Source organism: Orycteropus afer, unplaced genomic scaffold, assembly GCF_000298275.1.
Source record: "Orycteropus afer afer isolate SDZICR_OR568_19922 unplaced genomic scaffold, OryAfe1.0 scaffold00012, whole genome shotgun sequence".
Classification (NCBI taxonomy): Eukaryota; Metazoa; Chordata; class Mammalia; order Tubulidentata; family Orycteropodidae; genus Orycteropus; species Orycteropus afer.
In genome coordinates, this window is record NW_006921599.1 from 3,257,892 (window position 1) to 3,275,395 (window position 17,504).

General features: G+C 38.1%; 1 protein-coding gene across 1 annotated transcript in view; it reads left to right on the forward strand.

Moving 5' to 3' along the window:
- The window catches only part of SYCP2L (synaptonemal complex protein 2 like), a 91,707-nt gene that overhangs the window by 22,472 nt on the left and 51,731 nt on the right, over positions 1-17,504 (forward strand). The window contains exons 15-17 of the mRNA XM_007952218.1: positions 1,977-2,038; positions 2,354-2,385; positions 2,595-2,695. Of these exons, the coding sequence (XP_007950409.1) occupies positions 1,977-2,038; positions 2,354-2,385; positions 2,595-2,695 (195 nt within the window). The remainder of the gene's footprint in view (positions 1-1,976; positions 2,039-2,353; positions 2,386-2,594; positions 2,696-17,504) is intronic.

Genomic DNA, 17,504 nt, shown 5'->3' on the forward strand with positions numbered 1-17,504 from the left:
ACATGTATTTACACATTGCGTGAAGCTAATAAAAATGTTTGCATGTGAGAAATAGGGTTTGCATGGGATTTAAGTCACAGTTCCTGGAATGGGAGATCCTTGGAGTCGGGGTGGACAACGGGGTGAGATCCTACAGGTGGGGACATACTGCAGACTCAGTAGAGGTTGGGCCGATCTATAGAGGTTAGGCCAACCTGACCCCCAGCAAGTGAAGCAGGGATTAGAAGGTAACATGGAGGTTGTACTTGGGCAGAGGAAAGAGGCCATTAAATGCCAAAATAGAGTGGTTTAGAGCAGAGTAATGGGCAACAGAGTTGCTCCTGGAGGAAGGAGAGGGTAGGATGGAAAGAAAGTAAAACCAGAAACTAAACCCATTGCCATTGAGTCGATTCCGATTCAGCAACCCCCATATGGTTTCCAAGACTGTAAATCTTTAGGGAAGCAGACTGCCTCATCTTTATCCCATGGAGGAGGTGATGGGTTTGAACCACTGAGCTTTTACTTAGTAGCTGAATGCTTTAACCACTATACCATCAGAGCTCCTTGGAAAGAGAGTAAAGTGATCCCTCAAAAGAGGAAAAACTGAAGACTGACGTCTAATTTATCAATCTTCGGGGTTTTGAAGTTTAAGTTTTATATTTATATATATATATAGCTCTGGTGGCATAATGGGTAAGGCATTTGGCTGCCAACCTGAAGGTTGGTGGTTCAAATCCACCAGCTGCTCCATGGGAGGAAGATAAGGTAATCTACTTCCATAAAGATTTATAGCCTTGGAACCCATTGGGGGGTCACTATGAGTCAGAATCTACTTGATGGCAGTGGGCTTGGTTTGGTTTATATGTATTTATACATCTATATAAATACACACACACACACATATACACATAGTACTTCCCATCCTTAGTAAACCTCCCTCGTTGTTGTTGTTGTTGTTGTTTGCCATCGAGTTGGACCCGACTCATAGCGACCCCTCCTTGGGTTTCCGAGGCAGTATCACTACAGAAGTAGATTGCCCCGTCTTCCTTCCGAGGAGTGGCTGGTGGGTTTGAATTGCCTTAGCCACTATGCTACCAGAGCTCCCAAACCTCCCTTAGTCCTTTTAAATCTACTTTTCTCATCTTTTAAAAGCTGACTTTAAAATTTTTAGTATATCAGTATAGAATATAATATAGTATACACATATTTATACATATATAATGTACAAGTTATGTGCCGATGAGTTGATTCTGATTTGTAGCAACCCTTTTTGGATAGAGTAGAAATGCCTCATAGGGTTTCCTAGGCTCTGGTGGTGCAGCACTTGGTTGTTAACCAAAAGGTTGGCAGTTCGAACCTACCAGCTACCTGGGAGAAAGATGAAGCAGTCTGCTTCCATAAAGATTTACAGCCTTGGAAATCCTATAGGTCAGTTCTACTCTGTCCTGTAGTGTCACTATGAGTTTGAGTCAGCTTGATGGTAGTGGGTATTTTGTTATCTTGATGACAGCAGATTGCTAGGTCTTTTCTCCTTCTGAACTGCTGGTGGGTTTGAACCATTGCCCTTTTGATTAGCAGCCAAGAGCTTAATCATTGTGACACCAGGTCTTCTTGCACACATACGTGGATACATACATACCAGTGCCAGTTGCTGTTGAGTCAACTCTGTTTCATGGTGACCTCATGTGTCAGAGTAGAACTGTGCTCCATGGGGTTTTCAGTGGCTGTTTTTTGGGCAGTAGATTGCCAGGCCTTTCTTCTGAGGCACCTTTGGATGGAATTTCACCCTTTTGGTTAGCAGCTAAATATATTAACCATTTGTACAACCCATAGAGTGTCTGTCTGTGTGGGGGTGTGTGTGTGTGTACATATACAGATATATACATAGACAGACACATATAGACACATACAACACACATACATATTTGTGTGTATGTGTATGTGTTTATATATATATGATTACTGTTTTTAAAATGTGGTTTTGGCTTACATTTCAGATTTTGCCTGATAAAAATGAAATTTCTTCAGAATTTATTGGTAAGTTTGAAAAAGAAGACAGATTACTATTAACTATGAAGAAAGAGATGTATCGGGAAATAATAAAATTCTTCCTTTGAATTCCCTTTAAAAACAAATAAAAAACCTTACCTGGAAGAGTTTACCAAAAACCTATGGGCATATAAGAGTAATAAATGTATTTTCTTTGAAGAAACAAAAGCAGCTAGTAGCCTTGAATCATTTTCCCCACCTGCTAAAATCTCTCTTGTGGGTCAGTTGGAAATGACAAAGGAATAAAATGGTGGGCGAAGGGAGAGATGGGTCCTGCCAAATACTCCTTAAGTCATCACAAGAAGGGCTTCCCTCACCTGCCCACAGAGCTTAGCCCTGCCTTACTAGATAAATCATGTATGTCTTATGAGTTGAATTCCTAGGTGGTTTTCCACCTAGGAATTTCCCATGGGTTTCTGATTTTAGATTTGAAGTAGAGCCTTATTACCAACTCTTACTGATGGGTGTATATCAGCCATGTGCAACCCACAAAGAGCAATTAGAGAGTGTGCTGGCATGGGGCACGGTTATTAATGTTCTGTAATGCTCCTTTTTAATGTATATAGTTGAGATGATAGATGAATCCCCCAACGTGGATGAATTCATGAATTTAGAACCGGATCGCTGCCTGCTAACTCTTCGCCATGATGACCTGGATGAGCCAGCTGTGAGTACAGGGAGTTGGGGGCAAGGTTCTGAACTGCACTCACTAAGAGGTAGACAGATGAAAGCCGCCTCTCCTGGGTGCTTTCCCAGTTTTTCCTATTAGACCATCTTTCTTTTTATTCTTTGACCATTCCCTCCTTTAGATAGTTTTCCCAGTCTGGTATATAGTATTCTCTCCTTTATCTCAACTTGGCTCTCCTATGTACTGGTTGGCTTGGCTGGCCTCTACCTCATTCCATCATTTGGGATCTAGATACTGAGATACAGGGAAAGGGGCCTAGGGTTTGGAGACTATAAAGTGGAAGTAATCGCTATTTCACAGATATAGCCCTGTAAGGATTAAACAAAAATGTACATAAAGCACATAGCACAGGGCTTGGCATATGTAGGTACTTAGTCTATTCCTTATTTTCCTACATTTGATTACATGGGTACACTATGCAGAAAGGAGATGATAGTGTCATAGTTTTTAGAGAAGGAACATAGTAGTCTCCGTGGGAAGTTGTACACTTACCCCAACAATACTGATACTGTTGAAAATATTTTTTGTGCCTCCTTCAGGCATCTCCCTTAGTAAAGGGGACAAATTCTGAGATGATATTTGATCATGACAAATTTTTTTTTGAGGGAATACATGAATTTTTTGGAACAATCAAGTCATTTGGAGCCAAGTTTGATGAATAAAGAGGCTGGTATTTTAGAGTGGAAATGCTTTTCTTAACATATGCAAAGCTCACTGCCATCGAGTTGTTTCTGACTAAGCTTCCCCTCCTTGGGTTTCTGAGGCAGTATCGCTATGGAAGTAGATTGCCCAGTCTTCTGAGGAGCAGCTGGTGGGTTTGAACTGGCAGCTTTCTGGTTAGCAGTCAAAGACCTTAAGCCCAACGCCAACAGAGCTCCCGTAACATGTGCAAAGTGGCCCCAAAAGAATTTCAAAAAGGAGCTGCAGGAGTACTGTAACTAAATGTGTATCTATAAATTTCTCTCTATTTATGTATCTATATTTATTTGTAGCAAACAAATAGAGCTGATACTTCATTTGGAAAATCAGAACTGGAGGAGATGCAAAAAGGTCAGATAGTTTTTATCTCTCATGAATAAGACATGAATGGTATGTTAAAATGTTTTCTTGAGATGCTTAATAGTTTTTGTTCTTTGAATTTTTATGGTTGGAAGTTACCACAGAACATGAATTTTCTACAGAATTAGAAGTACCATCCATTAATATTCACATTCCGAGACCAAAAAGCATCTCTAGGTAAGTCATTTACAAAACAGACAAACCATTTAGAGCACTCTTAATGTGAGAATGACAAGTTGAGTAAGTCTTTAGGTTTTCTCCCTTCCCTACATCTGGTCACTCCCATGCAGTGAGAGCATTGTATGTAGTTGTTTTTGTTGTAAAAATAAATACAACAAAGCATTTGCAAATTTAACATTTTTTTTAACATGTTTAATTCAGTGACATTGATGATGTTCATTTTATTTTATAAATACCATTTATGCAGTTTTTAATTATAGAAGATTTAAGCAGGCCTGAAGGAATCCCCTAACCTCCAGATCTCTACCATTTTACCCTCAGTGTTATCTTTGGCAGGTGCCTTGGTGACACAATAGTTAAGTGCTTGGCTGCTAACCAGAAGGTTGGCAGTTTGAGGCTGCTTTGTGGAAGGAAGATGTGGCAGTCTGTTTCCGTGAATATTTACTGTGTTGGAAACCCTTTGAGGCAATCTTACTCTGTCCTATAGGGTTGCTGTAAGAATCAACTCCAAGGCAATCTGTTTGGATATGGAATTTACCTTTTGCAGTGTATTTTTCTGGAGCAAAACATCACATAGTCCCAGTCAGAAAACATATGATTTGGCATTTTCACCATAAAAACAGCACAAAACCTGTTGTTGTAGAGGAGACTCTGGCTTATACTGACCCCGTGTTTTACAAAGTGGAACTACTCTGTAGAGTTTTGTGGAAGAAGATCACGAGACCTTTCTTCCGTGGTGACACTGGCTGGGTTTTGGCTAGTAGTCAAACACAAATGGTTTGCACCACCTAGTAAAGTATTTACCAATTTTCCATGTAGACCTATGGAGGAACGAATCATAGGACAAGTAAAAAATTTTTTTTTTACAGCTTTACCAAGATATAATTTACGTACAGTAAATGAACATATTTAAACTGTACAGTTTGATGATTTTTGGCATATGTATACACCCATGGAACCATCACCACAGTGAGGATACTAAACGTACTGGTCACCTCTAAGAATTGTCTCATGCCATTTTGAAATGTCCTTTCTGCCCTTCTCCAACCCCTATCCCCATGTAATCTTTGTTCTACTTTCTGTTACTCTAAATTAATTTGCAGTCTTTAGAATTTTATGTAATTGAAACCAAACAGTATGTACTTTTTTGTCTGGTTTCTTTCATGCAGCATAATTTGTGTATGTGTGTGTGTGTGATTTATCCTATATTACATGTAGAAATAGTTCATTTCTGTTTATTTTGAGTGATGTTTCATTGTATGAATTTACCCCACCTGTTTATCCATTCATCTGTTTGGCATTTGGGTTGTTTCCAGTCTTTGGTTGTTATAAATAAAGTAAAAAATAAAATTGTTATGGATATTCATGTGTAAGTATTCATATGGATGTATGGATATATGCTTTCTTTACTCCTGGGTAAATAAAGTTAGGATTGGAATGGTGGTATCATGTAGTTAGGGGTATGTTTAACTTTTTAGAAAACTGAGAAACAATTTGCCAATGTGGTTGTAGCATTTTATATCCCCAATAGCAGTGTTTGGGTGTTTTAGTTCTTACACATTCTTGCCAATACTTAGTAATATCAATTAATATCTTTTTAATTTTAGCCATCCTAGTGGAAATGGTATTTCATTGAGATTTTAATGATGTTGAACATGTTTTATATTCATTTGCCATCCATGTGTCTTAGGTAAAATGTTGTCAAGTCTTTCATTCTGTTTGGTTATATTGGGTTGATTGTTTTTCTATTACAGAGTTAGTAAGAGTTCTTTATATATTCCAGATATAAGTCCTTTGTGGGATATATATTTTGTGTATGTATTCTTCCATTCTGTCACATAATTTTTCATATTTATAATAATGGTATTTAAAGAGCAAAAGTCTTTTTTTTTTAAATTTTTATTTTTATTGTGATTTGGGTGAAAGTTTACAGAGCAGATTCATTTTCCATACAGCAGCTCACGTACGCTTTGTCTCATGACATTGACTGCAGTTTCCCACAATGCAACAGCTTTCTTCCCACTTCCTCTCCATAGTTACCTCTTTCCTGTGTCCTTCCCTCCCATGCACTCCTGCCCCCTGAGCTGTCTCCCTGTGCATACACAGTCCTATTCTCCCATGATTGATCTCTCCAAGGAGTGTATCTACCTATTGTAAATGTTCAGCTCATACTCCTGTCTTTTGTTTGGCTGGAAGCTACAGGAGTGGGTTCAATTCCAGACCTGAAGGGCAGCTAGGGGCGATAGTCTCAGTGGTTCCATCAGGCTCTATCAGAAAAGCAAATCTGATCCTTTTTTTTTTTTTTTAATGATTTTGAGTTTTTTCCACATTGTTCTTCTACTTTATCCAGGATCTCCTATAGAGATCCCCCTCCAAGTGGTTGACAGTGGTAGCTGGGCACCATCTTGTTCTTCTGGTCTCATGGTCATATAGGCTGAGGATCTCATGGTCTACCAGTCACTTGGACTAATATTTTCCATGTGTCTTTCATTTTCTTCAGTTTTCTTTTAAAGAGCAAAAGTTTTTGATTATCGAGTCCAATTTATTGATTTTTTTTCTTTCATAGTTTATGGTTTTCAGTGACGTGCCTACGAAATCTTTGACAAACTCATAGTCATTAAAATTTTTTCCTTCTATATGTTTTATAATTTTAGCTCTTTTTGGTTTATGATCTATTTAAGATTTTATTGTGTGAGATAAAGGTTGAGGTTCATTTTTGCTTTCTCGTGTGATCTAGCACCATTTATTGAAAAGATTATTCTTTCCCCCACATAATTGCCTTATCACCTTATTGAAAATCAGTTGACACTGTATGTGTAGGTCTCTTTCTGCACTCTGTATGCTGTTCCAGTGATCTGTCTGTTGTTATATACACTATCTCAGATATTGTAGCTGTCTTTGAAATGAGGTATACAAGCACTACAGTTGTTTGACTATACTAGCTAGGTCTTTGTATTTCCATATAAGTTTTAGAACTAGCTTTTAAGTTTTCAAAAAAATCTACTGGGGTTTTGACTAGAATTTCATTTAATTTATAGATTAATTTGGAACGAGTTGACATCGTAACTGTATTGATTCTTTTGTCCTATAAACATATGTCTCTCAACATAGTTAAGTCTTTAATTTCTCTCAAAATCTCTTCCATTTTTCATTGTGTAGATCTTGCATATATTTGCTAAATTTATCCTTAATTTCATATTCCTTGCTATTAGAAAAGATTTTAAAATTTTTCAATTTCTAGTTGTTTATTCTATGGAAATACAGTTGATTTTTGTATATTGATCTGGCTTCCTGCTACTTTGCTAAACTTTTTTTGTAGATTCCATGTGATTTTCTACATAGACAATCATTTCATCTATTAATAAGGGATAGTTCATTTCTTTCAGGTATATAGATGCCTTTTGTTTCTTTGGGAGCTCTGGTGGTGTAGTGCCTAAGGCATTTGACTGCTAACCAGAAGTCTGGTGGTTCAAACCCACCAGCCACTCCTCAGAAGGAAGGTTGGGCAATCTACTTCCATAGTGATACTAACTTGGAAACTCAAGGAGGGGTTACTATGAGTCAGAGCCGACTCGACAGCAGTGAGTGAGTTTTTTTTTTTTTTCTTTTTCTTATTGCATTGGCTAGAGCCTTCAGTATAATGTTAAATGGAAGTGGTGGGAATGGACATCCTTGCCTTTTCCTTGATGTTTCAGGGAGAGCATTTAGCTTCTAACTTACGTTTGTTGTTAGGGGTAGGTTTTATCTAGATGTCCTTTATCAGGTTGAAGGAATCCCCTTCTGTTCCTAGTTATCAGAGAATTCTTAATCAGGAATAGGTTTTGTTATAGTTATTCTGTACATAGTAGTCTCATATGTATGTGAAAGCTAGTTAGTAAATAAGGAAGACTGAAGAAGAATTGATGCATGTGAATTGTGGTGTTGCCAGAGAATACTGAAAATACCATGGACTGCCAGAAGGATGAACAAATCTGTCCTGGAAGAAGTGCATCCAGAATGCTTCTTAGAAGTGACAGTGGCTAGACATTGTCTTACCTACTTGGGTCATGTTTTCAGAAGGGACCCTGAAGAACGACGTCATGTGTGGTAAAGTAGAGGGTCAGGGAAAAAGGAGAAGACCCTCGTCAAGGTGGATTGACACAGTGACTGCAACAATGGGATCAAGTATTACAAGGATTGTGAGGATATTGCAGTACTGGGCAGTATTTTATTCTGTTGTTCGTAGGGTTGTTATGAGTCAAAACCAACTTACTGGGCCTTAACGACAACAACAACAACATTGTGTATCTATTAAAATCATCATAGGAGTTTTCTTTTTTAGTTAATATGGTAAATTTACATAGATTTATTTTAGAATATCGAACCAACCTTGCATTTTTAGAATAAAAAATCTTTGCTCGTTTTGTATTATCCTTCTTATATAGTATTGGATTCAGTTTGCAATTTTTAAAAATCTACACTAGCTTATAATCTATTTCATTAAAAATGCTCATTGAATTTATTTTACTAGTAAGTTGTGACTTCTAGCTTGAAAAAATACTATGGATTACATTGAATGGGTTTGAGGTACAGCAGAAGACAGCATGGTTAGTGACTGTAAAGTTACCCAACAAAGCAATAGTGGTGGGATTAGGAAATTTACTTAATTGAAGACAGTTTCTGGAGGTAGGATATATTTTCTGAGGGAGTGAGTGGATATTGTGGAGTAAGGGGAGCAAGGAGGTGGGATATAGGATAAATGCTAAGGTTCTTCCCTTGGCTAACTGAGTAATTAGCAAATATAGGAAAGTTCAGGTTTCAAGAGGAAGATTTATATATGTTCAATATAGATGCCAAGTTATATGTTATCTGTGGTTAGTAGCTTAGGCAAAAGATCTGTGCTAGAGATTAAAAACTCAAGTGACATGGAATTTTAGGTGTCATCCTTGCACTTGAATTTGATCTTTCTTTTCAAATTACATATATCAATCACCACCTAACCCAGCATTTGGCATGGCTTAGCTCTAGAACATGTTAGCTAATACTTTTCTTGATTTTAGATACTATTATTCTATTTATATGAAGCTAACGAGCTCTGGTAGCATAGTGCCTAAGGCACTTGACTGATAACCAGAAGGTTGGTGGTTCAAACCCACCAGGCACTCCTCAGAAGGAAGGTTGGGCAATCTACTTCTGTAGTGATACTGCCTGGGAAACCCAAGGAGGGGTCGCTATGAGTTGAGTCCGACTCAGTGGCACATAACAGCAACAACAACATGGTGGTGTAATGCCTAAGGCATTTTGACTGCTAACCAGAAGGTTGGCAGTTCAAACCTTCCAGCCACTCCGCAGAAGGAAGACGGGGCAATCTACTTAGGTAAAGATTTACTGCCTCGGAAACCTGAAGGGGGTCGTTGTGAGTTGGAGTTGACGTTGATGGCAGTGAGTTTGTGTTTTTTTTTTTTTTTTCTTCATTCTATTTATGCCACCTAAACCATTTTGTATAAAGTTTTATTTATATTTCAATTCATCTTGTATGTTTTTGTAGGTGATGTTTTTGTTTTTGCTAGCCTTTACATTTCATTCCTAATTCTGTTATCTCTTTTGTTAGCTTTCTCTTTCAGGCTATTATTTGAAAGTATAATAAGCTGGCCTTTTAGAGTGTCAGTCAAGGTACTGATGAATAGTTCAGATGGAATAAAGTCAAAACATAAAACTAACTGTCACTTGATTCTCTATTTTTTGAGATACCTTCCTCTTTTGCTTTCCTGTAGAATAGCATAAGATTTCTAGCATGAAAATTTCTAGTACTTCGCATCCTTAGTGAACCTCCCCTCGTCCTTTTAAATTTATTTTTATCACCTTTTAAAAACTGAGTGTAAAATATTTGGTATATCAGTGTAGAATATAAAATAGTATTAAAGCTTATACTCTGGAAATCAGATTCAAATTCAAATCCTGGTTTTACCATTTACCAATTTGAGCAACTTACTTAACACTGGTGAATTCAGTTTTCTCATCTGTAAAGAGGGGAGAATAATACTCTTGTGAAGATTAAATGAGTTCCTGCATGTAGTAAGCCTAGCACAGTGGTTGGCTTTTAGTGAGTCCTTAATGAATAGTACCTTATATTGGTAAAACCAAAAAAAATAAACTCACTGCCATTGCATTGATTCTGACTCATAGCGACCCCTATTGAGTTTCCAAGGCTGTGAATCTTTTCAGATGCAGACTGCCTCATTTTTCTTCTGAAGAGTGGCTGGTGGATTTGAACCACTGACCTTTTGGTTAGCAGCCAAATGCCTTAACTGTTGCAGCACCAGAGCTCCTTTCATATTGATAAGGGCAGTGAATACATAGAGTAAGAACATGGGTTCAGGAGCCAGGCTAGCTGAAGAAATTCAGATCCCAGCCCACCACTTCTAGCTGGGTAACCTTGGGCAAGTCACTTGTCTCTTCTCTTTGCTTCAGTTGCCTCATCCGTAAAATAAGAATAATAATATCTACCCCATAGCATTATGAAAGTTAATTGAGTTAATTAGGATTACTACCCACCAGCCACTTCTCGGAAGGAAGGTTGGGCAATCTACTTCCGTAGTGATACTGCCTCTGAAACCCAAGGAGGGGTTGCTGTGAGTCGGGGGCGACTCGACGGCACATAACAACAACATTTCTACTACTGCAGCTTTGCCCAAACATTTTGTTTCTTTAACAAAACAAAAGAAAAGGGGTGTAAGTGATAAGATTCTTTTCTCTTACGATTTTGTCTCTTAGTTACATTCATTAGTCAGTTCTAAACCCAAATGATTTATTGCTCACACTACATCTGAGAGGTGTCGTCATCAAGACAAATCCCAAATACATTAGGTAATTTTTTTTTTTTCAAAATAAGACTTTAAATAGCATTTAGATTCATGTTAGATGCTGTTGAGTCCGTTTTGACTCATAGAAACCCTGTGTACAATAGAACGAAACACTGCCTGGTCCTTTGCCATCCTCATGGTCATTGCCATGCTTGAGCCCATTGTCACAGCTATATCATTGAAAGTCTTCTCCTTTTTCAGAGATGCTTTACTTTGTCAAGCATGATATGCTTCTCTAGGGACTAGTCCCTTCTGACACCATGACCAAAGTGCAAGAGACAAAGTCTGGCCATTTCACTTCTAAGGAACGGTCTGGCTGTATTTTCTCCAACATAGATTTGTTCATTCTTTTAACAGTCTGTGTCCATTCAGTATTGTTTGCCGATACCACTATTCAAATGCATCAGTTGTTTTGCAGTCTTCCTCATTCATTGTGTAGCTCTCACATGTATATGAGGTGATTGAAAACATTGTGGTTTGGGTCAGGTACACCTTAGTCTTCAAAGTGTTGTCTTTGCTTTTTATCACTTTAAAGAAGTCTTTTGCAGTAGATTTGACTAGTGTAATAGGTTGTTTAATTTCTTGACTGATGCTTCCATGGCCGTTGATTGTGGATCCAAGTAAAATGAAATCGCTGATAACGATTTATCATGATGTTGCTTATTGGTCCAGTTGTGAAGATTTTTGTTTTCTTTGTGTTGAGGTGTAATTCATATACTGGAAGCTGTGGTCTTTGATTTTCATCAGTAAGTGCTTTAAGTCATCTTTACTTTCAGCAAAGTTGTGTCATCTGTATATTGCAGGTTGTTAATGAATCTTCCTCCAATCTTCGTGCCTCATTCTTCTTGTAGTCCAGCTTCACAAAATATTTGCTCAGCATACAAATTGAATAAGTATGGGGAAAAGAGAGAATTCTGATGCACACCTTTCTTGATTTTTAAACCATGCATTATCCTCTTACTGTATTTGAATGACTACCCATTGATCTGTGTAGAGGTTCCTCATGACCACAACTAAGTGTTCTGGAAATCCCATTCTTCTCAATGTTATCCATAATTTGTTATGATTCACACAGTTGAATGTCTTTGTATAATCAGTAAAACAAAATATTCTTTGCTTTCTGGCAAGATCCATCTAACATTAGCAGTGATATTTCATGTTCCACATGTGAATCTGGCTTAACTTTTTGGCAATTCTTTACCAACACACTGCTGCAACCATTTTTGAATTATCTTCAGCAAAGTTTACGTAGGTGTGATATGAATGATCTTGTTAATTAGTTATGACATTCTGATGGGTTACCTTTCTTTGGAAGGGGCACAAATATGGATCTCTTACAGTCACTTGGCCAAGTAACTGCCTTCTAAGTTTCTTGGCATAAACAACACCTCCAGTGTTGCATCTGTTGAAACTTCCCAGTGGGTATTCTGCCAATTCCTGGAGCTTTGTTTTTCACCAATGGTATCAGTGCAGCTTGGACATCTTCCTTTAGTACTGTCGGTTCTTAATAATTTGCTTCCTCCTGAAGTGGTTGAATGTCAGCCAATTATTTTTGGTGCAGTAATTTTGTGTATTTCTTCCATCTTCTTTTGATGCATCCTGCATCATTCATTATTTTGCCCATAGAATCCTTCCATAATGTAACTCAAGGCTTGAGTTTTTTCTTCAGTCCTTTCAGCTTGAGAAATGCCAAACATGCTCTTCCCTTTTGATTTTTTTTTTTTTTATTAGGATTTGGGTGAAGATTTACAGAGTAAATTCACTTTTCATACAGCAGTTCACATATACTTTGTCTCATGTCATTGACCAAAATTTACAATGCAGCAGCTCCCCTCCCACTTCCTCCCCATAGTTACCTCCTCCCAGTGTCCATCCCTTCATACTCTTCGAGAGGCCCATTGTCTGTCAACCCTGTATATGATCTTGGATACACTCTCCATTTAGACATACATAATTGTTTAGCTTGTTCACCCATCTATCCGTCCCTATACCCATGTTTGCTTTCATTGACAACTCAGTATTGTATTTACAAAGGGGTTCATATTTGTTGTTTGTACTGCCCATGTAACTCTCTCTGTCTTTCTCATCCTCAATGCTGCCATATTGGTCACTCACATTTGGTACATTGCCCTTCTCTTCACCCAAATCAATATTTATCTCTATCTATCTAACAGCATTCCCTCCCCTTCCCTCCCACCCCTGGTAACCAACAAAGAAAATGTCCTCCAATATATAAACCTTTCCTTAACTTTCACAATAACGGACTAATACAATATTTGTCCTTTTTTGACTGACTTATTTCGCTCACCCTTTTGATTTTTTAATTCTAGGTCTTTGCACATTTCATTGTCACATTTTACTTTGTCTTCTTTTTTGAAATCTTTTGTTCAGCTCTTTTACTTCATCATTTCTATTCACGTTAGCTACTCTGTGTTTAAGAGCAAGTTTCAGAGTTTCTTCTGATGTCTGTTTTGTCTTTACTGTACTTTAAATGACCTTTTCCTTTTGTTTATGTATGATGTTCTTTATGTCATTCCACAGCTTGTATGGTCTTCAGTCTTAGTGTTCAGTGCATCATATCTATTCTTGATATGGTCTCTAAATTCAGATATGGTATAATCAAGGTTGTCTTTTAATTCTCATGGACTTGTTATTTTCTTCAGCTTCAACTTGAGCTTTCATATGAGCAATTGATGGTGTGTTTCATAGTCAGCCCTTGGCCTTCTCTTGACTGATTTTATTGAGTTGCTCCATTGTTCTTTCTACAGATGTAGTTGGTTTGATTCCTTTGTATTCCGTTCGGTGTGGTCTACATGTATAGTCACCATTTATGTTGTTGGAAACAGGTATTTATTTGCAATGCATATGTTGTTGGTCTTGCAAACTTCTATCATGCCATCTCCAGCATCATTTCTATTACCAAGGTTGTGTTTTCCAACTACCAGTGCTGCTGCTTTGTTTCCAAGTTTTGCATTCCAATCACAGGTAATTATCAATACATCTTGATTGGTGATCAATTGATATAATTCCATAAATTTCCCAAATTACTGCTTTATTACTGTTGGATCATTTTTGTGATATGACTCAAGAAATCATGGTTCCATGTGTTTTGTCAGAACAAATAGTACATACCTGCAACCTTGTGATGTCTAACTTTTATTTTCTCTGTCAGATTTAGAAGGAGCTTTGGTGGTGGAGCTCTGGTGGCATAGTGCCTAAGGCATTTGACTGCTAACCAGAAGGCTGGTGGTTCAAACCCATCAGCCACTCCTCAGAAGGAAGATTGGGCAGTCTACTTCCATAGTGATACCACCTTGAAAACCCAAGGAGGGGGTCTCTGTGAGTCGGCTCTGACTCGACGGCAGTGAGTTTAGTTTCAGTCTTTGAGTTTTGGTGGTGTAGTGGTTAAAGCATTTGGCTGCTAACCAAAAGGTTGGTGGTTTGAACCTACTAGCCGCTCCATGGGAAAAAGATGAGGCAGTCTGCTTCTATAAAGATTTATAGCCTTAGAAATCTTATAGGGCACTTCTACTCTGCCCAGGGTTGCTATGAGTTAGAATTGACTTGATAGAACTTCGTTTGGTTTTGGTTCATTGGTTAGGTTTAGTAACAATTTTATTTATTGATGGATGGACAAATGCATGAATAAACAAATGTAATACAAGTGTAGTGTCAATTCATTCTTTCTCTAATAATATTGTAGCTTTGAGGCAGTTCTACTCTGTCACATGCGGTTGCTATGAGTTGAAAATCAACTTGACAGCGCCTAACAACAACAGTTTTCCATGGTGTGAATGTATCATAGTTTAACCATTAACTCATTGAAAGGCATCTGGGCAGTTTCTAGCTATTATGAATAGAGTTATTATGAGCATTATTGTATATGTACCTTTAAATATTAGCCTTCATTTCTCTGATATAAATCTCAGTTGTACAGTTCCTGGGTCACATGTTAAGTTCATTTTTTCATTTTGAGAGGAGCTTCCAAAGTATTTTCCAGAGTGGCTGTATTCTTTTATAACTTCCCAATAATATATGAGAGATTCACTTTCTCTGCATCTTCACTAGCGTTTGGTATTGTCATTATTTTTAAATTGTAGCTATTTTAATAGATGGGGGGGCAGTGGTGATTCAGTGATAACATGTTCACCTGCTATATGGGAGAGCTGGGTTCAATTCCTACTCAGCTGCCACCTGTCTGTCAGTGGAGACCTGTGTGTTGCTATGATGCTGAACAGATTTCAACAGAGCTTTCAGATAAGACAGACTAGGAAAAAAGGTTTGGTGATCAACTTCTGAGAATCGGCTATTGTTAACCCTGTGGATCACAATAGTTTCATCTGGTCCAGGGTACATGAGCTTGCCATGAGGGCAGTGCCAATTCAATGGCAGCTAACAACAATAGAAATGTATATATACACCTTTTCATATACTTATTTGCTATTCGTATGTCATCCTTGGTGAAATGTCACTGCATGTCTTTGTTTGTTTTCTAATTGGATTGTTTTTTCTAATGTTGAGTTTTGAGAGTTCTTTATGTATTCTAGATTTGAATCCTTTGTAAGATACATAGTTTGCACATATTTTGTCCCAAACTACAGCTGTCTCTTCCTCCTCTTAATAGAGTCTTTTAAGGAACCCTAGAGGTAAGACAAGGAGCTCTGGTGGTATAATGCCTAAGTCTAACCAGAGGGTTGGCAGTTCAAACCCACCAGTCATTCCATGGAAAAAAGACTGGACAATCTACTTCTATTTTACTGCTTTGGAAACCCAAAAGGAGTCACTATGAATCAGAATCGACTTGATGGCAGTGAGTTTGGTTCTTTTTAGTTTAAGAGGTAAGACATTTGGCTGCTAAGGTCAGTGCTTCAAACCCAGTAGCCACTCCGTGGGAAGAAGATGAAACAATCTATTTCTGTAAAGATTTACAGCCTTGGAAACCCAACATGGGTCACTGTGAGTTGGAATCAACTTGATGGCAGCACATTTGGTATTTTCGTTTTTTGATCCCTCAGGAACACAAGATGTAAAAATTCTAAACAAAGTTTTTGGAAACTAAATACAGCAGTATATATAAAAAAGAATTATCCTGCATGGAGTTAATCCCAAGAATAAAAGGGTAGTTTAAACTTTAAAAATCAATCAGTGTAATTCAGCAGCGTAACAAACTAAAATAAATACGAATTAGAATATTCTCAATTATCACAGAAAAAGGATTTGACAAAATCTACATCCATTCCTGATTAAAAATTTAATAATCTAAGTATGGAAGAGAACTTCTTCAGTTGTGATAGAGGACACCTATGGAAATCCTATACTTAGTAGAATACTTAATGATGAAAGAGTGAGTACTTTAACAACATTAGGGTACAAGGGAATGATATCTGCTCTTACTTACCACTTTCATTTATCCAGTGCAACAAGGCAAGTGAAGGAAATGAAAAGCATTCATACTGGAAAGGGAGAAGTAAAGCTTTCTTTATTTGTAGACAGCACAATCATCTAGATAGAAAATCCAGTGGAATCTACAAAAAAGCTTCTAGAATGAGTACATAAATTTGAAATATCCACTCCTCACCAACATGGTTAGACTCTGAAGAGAAGGCGTTATGTGAAAATTGTCATTTTGTGAAAACTGAGGTTGACAAGGATGCTCATGCAGAGTGCCTCAGTGCTTTTGGCTGATGTACCCACTCAGTAGGTCTCCTCCAACCGCCTTCTCCTTTTCATTCCTTTCCTCACCTTGCTTTCAGCTCCTCTCCTACTGCTTCTCCTTCTTTACTTCTCCCTTGGTCTCCACCCTCTGCTCTCCAGCCTGCCTGGTAGGGAGCTAGTGGGAGTGTGGGCATTGGTGCCAGCGCACCGCTCAGCAGAGCAAGGTAGGTGGAGTGTGCTGGAGGAACCAGAGCACAGCAGAATAGGTCCTAGTGAGACTGCACAAGCAAACTGAGCTGGGGTGTCATGGGCCATTCTTGCATGGCAGCACCATTCCCAGATGGGCTGCTAGCCCTTCTGGCTCACCCCCCACTATTCTGAGATGCTGGGAGCTCTGGTAGCATAGTGGCTAAGGCACTTGACTGCTAACCAAAGACTGGTGGTTCAAACCCACCAACCACTCCTTGGAAGAAAGGTTGGGCAATCTACTTCTGTAGTGATGCTGCCTCGGAAACCCAAGGAGAGGTCTCTATGAGTCGGATCCGAATCAACGGCAGTGGGTTTGAGGAGCCACTAAGAGATACTGCGAGCTGGGACCAGTGCTGCCACTAGGAGTTGAGTTTTAGGAGCCTATGACACTTCTCTCACACTGGTTGGCATTAATATTGGATGAAGTACATGGTGGGGAGTGACACAGTGAATTAGTTACCATACTGTGGCCACCAACCCTAGTGAGCCAGTGCTGCCAGAATTACTCTTACTTGGCCCCTTCGTATTCAGTAATACTGCCAGACTTACGTCGTTAATACACAAAATAGTCAGATAGTAGATTTTTTACTATTGTCATAAATGTGAAATGTTGGATAACGACATTAAGTGAGGAAGAGATGTAGTACAGGAGGCAAAATCAAAATATAAAAATTGTATATGTATGTAATAACAAGAATTAGAAATTGATATGAAAAGCAATTATCATTTACAACAATGTCAAACATATAAAATATTTAGAGATTATCAAAAGATTTGTACGACCTGTACAAGAAAAGTACAAA